General features: G+C 46.0%; 1 protein-coding gene across 2 annotated transcripts; it reads right to left on the bottom strand.

Annotated features, from left to right (window-relative positions):
* Positions 1-4,954: 4,954 nt before the first annotated feature.
* Positions 4,955-7,701, bottom strand: LOC119365645 (protein SET DOMAIN GROUP 40-like). 2 transcript variants are annotated; one of them, XM_037631295.1, is made up of 6 exons: positions 7,538-7,701; positions 7,295-7,448; positions 6,381-6,512; positions 6,148-6,288; positions 5,684-5,947; positions 4,955-5,601 (listed from the first exon to the last, which is right to left on the bottom strand). In XM_037631295.1, the coding sequence occupies exons 1-6, from the start codon at positions 7,666-7,668 to the stop codon at positions 4,981-4,983; spliced, it is 1,443 nt and encodes a 480-aa protein (XP_037487192.1). In that variant the 5' UTR covers positions 7,669-7,701; the 3' UTR covers positions 4,955-4,980. The 2 variants fall into 2 exon arrangements, with proteins under 2 accessions (XP_037487192.1, XP_037487193.1); XM_037631296.1 differs by lacking the exons at positions 6,148-6,288; positions 6,381-6,512.
* Between the last annotated feature and the right edge of the window lie 890 nt (positions 7,702-8,591).

Below are 8,591 nucleotides of genomic sequence, written 5' to 3'. Positions count from 1 at the left end.
CCTCGGTCGTACTTCTCTCGGTCGCATTCGCCAAAGTCGATCATTTTTCCTCTCAAAGGATTACACCTAAATATACAAGAAACGCCCGAAAATAATAATCCTATAAGACAGGTGTGCAAAGAGCGTTTTGTTAACTTCTTTTTTTGGAGTTGATGCTATGCCTTTCTTATTGTCAGTACTATCATTTATCAGGGAAAATCTTAAGCGCTAAATAATCTCTTATTCGCATGGGTCGTACATTGTTTCCGGATTTGGGAACCTTCTAGAAGGTTACCCCTGATTTTCTGGCGTGTTTTCTCTATGTATTTTTTACTTCTGTTTCTTTGGGTCGGTTTTGTTTCGATTTTAAAAGGTTTTACTTACTCAGTTTTAATAATGTTCACTGGACATTAAAAATGTTCATGAAACTAAAAATGTGAGTGCAATTATAAAAAGATGTTCGGACCATTCCACAAATATCCGTGATATTTATTAAAAAATCATATGTTGAAAAACATGATCATCATTTTCTGAAAAAAGTCATAAATTTTAAAAGTGTAATTTCTAAAAATGTTCTATTCCATATGTGTTTAATATATTGATTTCTTTCTATTCCATATGGCATATGAGACGCATACATAATCGGTTTTACGGTTAACCGAACAAACCGAACCGACAAATTTTGGTTAAAAAGGTTCGGTTTATATTTTTACTTTGATTATTTAGGTTTTTATTTTACATAAACCGAAATTTAGAAAACCCGAATAAACCGAACCGAACTAACCATATAAACCGAACGCCCACTTAATTAAACATGTCTTAATTAAACATTAGAACATAAAAACTTAATTAAACATGACTTAATTAAACTTAATTAAACATAACTAATTAATCCTAATCTACTACTCGATGAAAAAAAAATCCTAATCTACTCGTCCTCGTCGGAGTCGGTGAGGTCTACGATCTCCCCCTCACTGACGTCACCGTCGTCGTCACCGTCGCCGTCGTCGCTGCTCTTGCCGCCGTCCTCCCAGTAGCCGTCGCCCCCCCTGATCCTGACCAATCTGCGGTTGTGCCGCTTCGATGGCCGCCGCCGCGTCGAGTGCGGCCTGCAGCTCGACGCCCTCTCTCGCCTCCGCGGCCGCCGCAGCGGCCGCCGCTTCTGCCTGCGACGCCCGCAGTGCGATGAGGTAGCCGGGGCAGTCGTCGGGGTCGCCGTCCTCGCGCAATGCGAACTGCTCCGGCGGGATCTCGACGACGGGAGGGGAGGCGGGCCGGGCGATGGCGGGAACCGGACAGCGGGACGAGCTCGGAGACGGCGCGGACGGCGCGGCTACCGGAGGGGGACGGCGGGGCCGGCGCGGGGCGGACGACGCGCCGCGCGCGACAGACGACGAGCCGCCCGGGCCCGACGATGAGCCGCTGGTCCGCATCTCCCGACGGGCCTGCGCGACGACGGCCCAGAAGTTTTTGCCCTTCCAAAACCTCGTGCGGCCGACGATGTTCCACCGGCCGCCCTCGTGCTGGCGGAGCTCGGCCATCGTCGCGCCGGGCCCCCTCGTCGGGTACCCGTCGGCGGTGATGTGGAACACGCGCGGCAGACGGCAGCCCGGTGGCACCATCAACCCGAGACGGATGAGCTCGTCCGTCTCCGGCGTGTCCAGGCTCGTCGGCCACGAGCTGCCGCCGCCGCCGCCGTCGGACGCCATGGAGACCGCCGGGAATGGGAGCTTGTCGGCGGTGGAAGCACGTCGGTGGGTGGGGTGAGCGGTCGAGTCGCGTCGAGTGGAGTGCGGGAGGCAGACGGGCGACGGGGGGCGGCGTTTTAAAGGCAGGCTTCGGTGGGTGGGGGGCGCCGTCCGGTAGGTGAACGACGCCCCGGCGTAACGCCGGCATTAATGGCGCATCGGGCCGGCCGCCGCGTCGGGAACCGTCTTTGACCGACGCTTAGACGGCACGCAACCGCCCCGTCCACACACGTCGCGTCGTCGTCCCCACACGTCGCGTCGTCTTATTTTTTTTCGTCCAGCCGACGCCACGTCGCCACGAGTACGTCGCTCGTCACGTCGCGTCGTTTTTTTTATAGGGTCGTCGTCGTACGTACGCGGACGGACGCGTCTACGGGGTAGTCGGCGTAGAGCCCCGTCGCGCGGGTACAGCCCCGTCGCGCGGGCGGCGGCTTTTTATGTACTGGGACGATCCTACCCTTTTTTATGAAGGGGTACGGAACGATCTCAGCCGTTGTTGTGTTTAGGGGGGTTGTACCGAAGAAGAAGTGTTATTTATACTGTGCTGTTGCCTGTTGGATTGGATGGAAACTATGTATGCGTACGTGGAAATTAACCGATGAATTTGTGTGACATTCAGATGAAACTTTAAAAGCTGGCATAATTCCCACGGCACCTGATCCAGTAGGGAACCAAGGTAAACTCACATTTGTTTCGTTCCCATATCTCTCTCTTTAGCTTTGTCATTTTGCCATTGCCTTAACTTCCATAGGCTTTTTATTTACTGCCTCTGTAATGTATTGGGTTATTTTGGGCCACATCGGCACGGTATTTTTCTTTCTAATAACTTGAACATACCATAGCTTATTATGCTACCTTGATGTTGTTGTTCATCCGAAATGCAATTCATCAGCACTTGGCTACCTGCTGCAGGAGTGTCTGGTGCTACACCCTTGCAGTTGCAGAGAATGTTGGCAGTCCTCGGGATCTCACCAGCAGAGATAAATCCAGGTAAATTAAATTAGTTGAGCACTCGCTGCCAAGCTGCTTGCCGACACTTCTAATTCCAAATTTGTCGACCGCAGATGCTCCAGCCTGCAAGCACATATCTGCTACTTTGACAGCTGCAAAAATGCTTGGGGCCTCGTCACCGGCAAATGCAGCAGGTAAATTTGTTGATCCAGACATTGTTAGTTGTTATAGAGCACAAAATCTATTGCCAGGTCTCTGTATGCACATTTCTGATAGTTTTATGTGATTGCCATGTTACAATTGCATTAACCTAGTTGCATGACTCGCATTGCTGCTTTCTGTTGTCTATTGTCACTTGGTTTGTATGGAAACTCATCTCATAAAATAATGTGGTAAAATACGAATACTTGCATTTGTTAGCTCTTTCCCTTCTTTTGCTTATGTTATGCATTCCCTCCCATAGTTCTGGACTGTAATTTCATCCAGGAACTGCTAAGCTTGCATATCGTTCGAAATCCAGGTAAATTGCTTGCCGACACTTCTAATTGCAAATTCGTCGCAGGTGCTCCACCCTGCCAGCCGATATCTGCTACTTTGAAAGATGCAAAAATGTCTGGGGCCGCGTCAGCGGCAAATGCAGCAGGTAAATTTGTTGATCCAGACATTGTTAGCTGTTATAGAGCACCAAATATGTTGCCAGGTATCTGTATGCACATTTCTGATAGTTTTATGTGATTGCCATGTTACAATTGCATCAATCTGGTTGTATGAATGGCAGTGCTGTTTAATTGCTGATGTCTTTCACACTTGGTTTGTATGTAAATTCATCTTATAAATAATTTGATAGATACAAAAAAAAACGAATTCCTGCATTTGTTTGCTCTTTCGCTTATGTTATGTACTCCCGTAGTCTTCCGGACTGTAATTTCATCCAGGAAGTGTAAATATTCAGTTCAGACAACAAAACAAAGTAAATCAAGTTCAGACTCTTCTCTTTCAAATTTACGCAATCCTCTTGCTCCTTCAACTTCGGTACTTAAAATGAATGTTCATTGTTTCTTTTTTTGGTTTTTTCACTGGTAGAGAACTTTACATAAGATTGAAGGCATCTTTTATACCGTGATAATAGCTAATCCAGTGATCTTACTAGCACCTATTCGAGTGAAGCAGGTTCTCACACCAAGAGAAAGGATGCGAGCGATGAAGCGACTACGACCGTCGAGGAAGTGAAGCGGCAGCGGACCACAGCGGCATTTGGTGAAGCAAGCCCGGTAAGAAACATACCGGGTTTTTCCTTCCTACCAGTAATGTCAGAGCGATGACCGTTTTGTTTTTGTTTCTTTAGTAGTAACAATAATGCAAGTATTTTTCCTGAGCTTAGTAGGGTAAAATCCATGCATCTCGCTACAAGAGGCGCAATGCACCCGATTAAATTGCTTAATTTGTTATTGTGCTATGATGTTGTATGAAGCAATCATCCTGAAGTTGTATACGGGGCGTCTCCTCGGAGAGTTAACAGCTGTGAACTTGGTTCGAGTGCAGGTGGTGCCCATGGTTGAAGCTGCGGCGAACGGGGTCAAGTCGATCGGTGTCTCTTCTGGGTGAAACCAAGACAAGTCCGGTCCATAAACTGCCGCCGTTGCTGCTGCTTCTGGATCGTTTGGGCCGCTCATCACGTTACCTGCTCGAGGCTTGCAAGTCTCGTAAAACTTCTACAATAATGTTTCATGATCATGCAACTATATATGCTACTACCAACTACTACTGATTGTGTTGGGACTACTATCGATTATGTGTATGCCGGTGAACTAGTCAGATTTGCTGTCACATGTGAGCTGCTGGGTGAAATGTCTTTGGAACTCTATCCCTTTCATAATTCTTGTTGTGGTTTTAGTTCAAATTTAAATTATGGAATGGAGGGAGTAATTGTCTGGGTGGTCTGAATGAAAATTTACCTTTCTTCCTACCAACCTTTTTTAGATGATGGAAGTATTGCCTTTTTAAAAACCTATCTTGCAGCAGCATTGCAAGATGCACACAGCCAAAAATAACTCAAACGTGGCTACGACTTCGAAAAAGAAAAAAAATATGAACATCGAGGAGCCCTCCTAGAGTACATGTTTTGTCATCTTTGATTTCTTAACATCAAACACTTCGGCAGAACAAAGCAGTTGCATCAGCCGAGATGGAGTCTAACCAAAATCTTCTGATCACCTCGTGCTTTTTGGGAATTCTGCATTCCAAAGAGCACTCAAGAGCTAACATCAAGTGGTATATTTGAATCTTGTAACAATTGTTAATCTTATTGCAAGGAAAGCTCATTAATCAAACATTTACAGTACAAAACACACTTGGTAAGAGCTATCTTGTAGCTACATCTCCACCGGACAGCTAATTCCCATCTCTCCAGAGACCGTAGGAGTCGAACTGGGAGCTGATCCTGGGTACAATCCAGGTCCAGACTATGAAACCGGAGAAACACGACAAATTCTTGTCCGAAACTCGACTGCTCCACATCTGCTCTCCAATTAGTGCTGTTCTGTAGCCTGCGTAGGAAATGGATCAGCCTCCCATCCAACTCAGCAGTCGTAGGCAATTGCTGCAAAGTTTCCACACATTTGCTGCCCAACCGTTTCAAAACCTCCAGCTCATTTTCAACAGAAAGCATTGATCCAGAGTAGATCTGGTGACTAAAGGACTTTCGACGGTTTGTAGGAGTTGACCCTAGCCTTAATGCACATAATAATGCAAATGAGGGATGCCCGTTTGGGTGAATATATAGGGAGTCTTTTGGCCATGTACCCATAGTACATAACTCCGAATCTAACTGAATGTAAGTTTTCTCATTAGGGTTCTCATCCAAAAGAAAACCATAGTGTTCAAGAAGTTCCAAGTTTGTGTATGTCCCGTACCCCAGAAGTACCTGCATGTTTTGTTGGCCAAGTTTAAGAAAGCAGAGAGAACACAATATAATTCTATCAGAAGGCAAGAATATTAGAGCATACCTGCTCCCCTTTCCTATATCTTTTTCGGGCATACAAACAGTAGGCATTAGAATCTTCATATCCCCCATCTGTCATCCTTTCCGATGAACTATCCAACTTTATCTCTTCCAACATAACATTTCTCTCCTGGTACTTCATGGCTTCTTCTGTATCTTGCTCTTCAGACGAAGTATCATCATCAGGAGCAGCATAATTAAATAAATCACCTATCGGACATAGGCAACCAGCATCATCCCATGCTACATGCAACGTCCGTGAAGATACCTTCAAGTGGACAAATGAAACATCAGAGATCTCATCAATAGGTAAAATCTCATATCGGAAAGAAGGCTAAGGAGCAGATAAAATCTTGAGTCAGCACAGGTTCTACACAACAACTTAAAAAAGGCTGACAAAGGTAGAGTATAAAATAAGAAGAATGCTGACATAAATCAAGCTAGAACTATATTTCAAATTAATCATACCGTTGCAAAAGCCCAGAGCCATGTTTTAAACATTAAAAGTTTTGGTTTAAAATCCAATTCTCTCATTAGCGGTGTTGCTTCTTCCCACTCAGATCTTACGGCAGAAAGAACTTTTTGTGCAACCCAAATAGCATCATCAGCCTGATAGTCAAAGCAGAAACCATTTAATGTGTTTCTAGCATGGAGCAAACGATAGCCAAAAACAGTTCTGTTGACAAATCTGCAAACTATACTTGGAGAGCTTCAATTTCAAAATTGTTGAAGGTAGCCAAGATTGTGTAGTAGGTAGGCAGCTGAGACAAATAGAGGTACCAGCCAGAACTCTTCCCCTTTCCCACCTCAGCCAATAAGCATACGATCAGTCTCTGTTGAAGCACAAATAGGAGAGCAGGGAAATCATTTCAAAGAATATTCAGGTTCAGAAGTACAATACAAGAAAGAAAAATGATCAAGAATGAGTTTACACTTAGAAGGTGAACACTATGAAACTAGTATCCTAACTCGGTGAAGTTACTTGTGCAATATTTTTGCGGTAAACAGAGAATATATTGATTTTCCCTCCATCAAGGAAACTGCTACATACATATGGATTTTCAATCTCCTAATAACTGTCGGATTCATGTAATCGTATTTGCATAGTTGTACATATAAATGTGTACAAATTGTACCGGATGAAACAAACTGCATGGAAAAACAAACTCCTGCAGTAATCAAGTAGCGAGTAATTAATTATCCTTAGGAATTAGTTTGCCGACATATCTCCCTTGGAAAAATTTGTTCCACCAGATTGACTTAAAGAGGCTTTTTTCTTAGAGTGAGGCATATGGTTAAATACATGTTAAATATGGGCATGGCCAGCAAATATTTCAGTGACTCCAGAACTAGTATGTCACTACTTGCGCACCGCCATACTCCTAGTACTCGTTTATCCCAGAAACTTAGGCTCCGCTTGGAATGGATGTAAAATTTTACACTTGTAAAATACCGGTCACAGCTGATTTTACGCCTGGAAACAAAACGACCAACCAGCCGAATACAAGAGAAAACGCTAATCCAAGCGGGCCCTTAGTAAATTCTAGAGCAATTTCACATGAGCATGTTTTAGTGCACCATGAAACTGAAGTGTTGCCTGAAGATATGGCATTACCTGGATGCTAGAGAGGCGCGGGCGATGGGCATCTACGCAGGAAGCAATCCTGGGGTCGTCCGCCATGACGCGGTCGCTGGTGAGCAGGGCAGCGCGGGGCACGCGCAACACCAGCTCGCCGCGCCGGAGGTCCCGAGCCGCCGCGAAGCCCCTCCTGAGGTGGCAATAAAGAAAATCCGTGAGCCTGAGAGCCGAGAGATCCAAGAATCGCAAGCGGCCGGGGTGGGGGTTTGGGTTTATTACCCGCCCGCGGCAGGGAAATCAGCGACGACGAGGGAGCGGCCGAGGCAGGAGGAGGTCGTGGTAGATGTGGTGGGCGCGGACGGGGAGTCGGATACGCCCAGCTCAGCCGCCCACCGGAGGAGCGCCTCCATTTGCGGCGGCGGAGAGAGCTTGCTCGGGTTTTTTTTTTCTTTTCTTAGGGGAAGCGTTCGGTTGGGGGCATGGGCTCTATGCCTTATTGGGCTGGAAAATAGATGTTCCTTTCCGGGCCGCATGAGCTTGTACTGCCTGGGCCTAAACGACTACTAGGCTCAAGTGTTCACCTAAAAAAAATGTTCGCTGTGTCTCAAAAAAAAATGTTCGCTCAAAAAAAAAAACTAGGCTTAAGTGTGGTACCACCACCGAGAAATGAATTACGTGCACTCTTTTGTGACATCTTCTGTTTTTTTAGAGAAAAGACTCGAAACGAACTTTTGAGGCGTTCTGATTGGCTCGACGCGCTCAGCGGTAGTTGAGCGGAAGTAGAGCGGTAGTACCATTTTGCAGTACTTCCGCCTCTACTACCGCCCCACTTTCGCAGATTTCGTTGTAGCTCAGTCACTACCGCTTATATTTGTGCCTCTGGACTCGTTTACCACTCCGCGTCAGTAAGGCAACGATAGTACCGCTTATAAGTTGTACTACCGTCGTACATATGCCTCTACCACTGCTAGTTCCTATACACTGCACCCTAAGCAGTAGTACCGCTAGGGCGAGTGGTAGTACTGCTCCGGCGGCACTACTGCCTCGGGTGCTCTGTCTGTGCACTGTGTTTTGGAACTATCCCTTAAGCGGTAGTACCGCTTGTGTGCAGGTTGTGAACAGAAAAACGGTTGGATTTGTCCTCACTATAAATAGGGGGTCTTCTTTCCCAATAAGACTCGCCTCTTTTTCTTTCCCAAACTCCATTGTTGTTTAAAGCTCCATTTTCGCTCAATCTCTCTCCCTGGCCAACCAATCTTGTTGATTTTCTAGGGTTTGGTTGAGAGGGCCCAGATCTACACTTTCTCACCAAGAGATATTTAATTCATCCACT

The sequence above is a fragment of the Triticum dicoccoides genome, chromosome 2B (genome assembly GCF_002162155.2).
Source record: "Triticum dicoccoides isolate Atlit2015 ecotype Zavitan chromosome 2B, WEW_v2.0, whole genome shotgun sequence".
Classification (NCBI taxonomy): Eukaryota; Viridiplantae; Streptophyta; class Magnoliopsida; order Poales; family Poaceae; genus Triticum; species Triticum dicoccoides.
The sequence above is the reverse complement of the archived record's forward strand: the minus strand, read 5'-3'. Positions and strand labels throughout refer to the sequence as shown.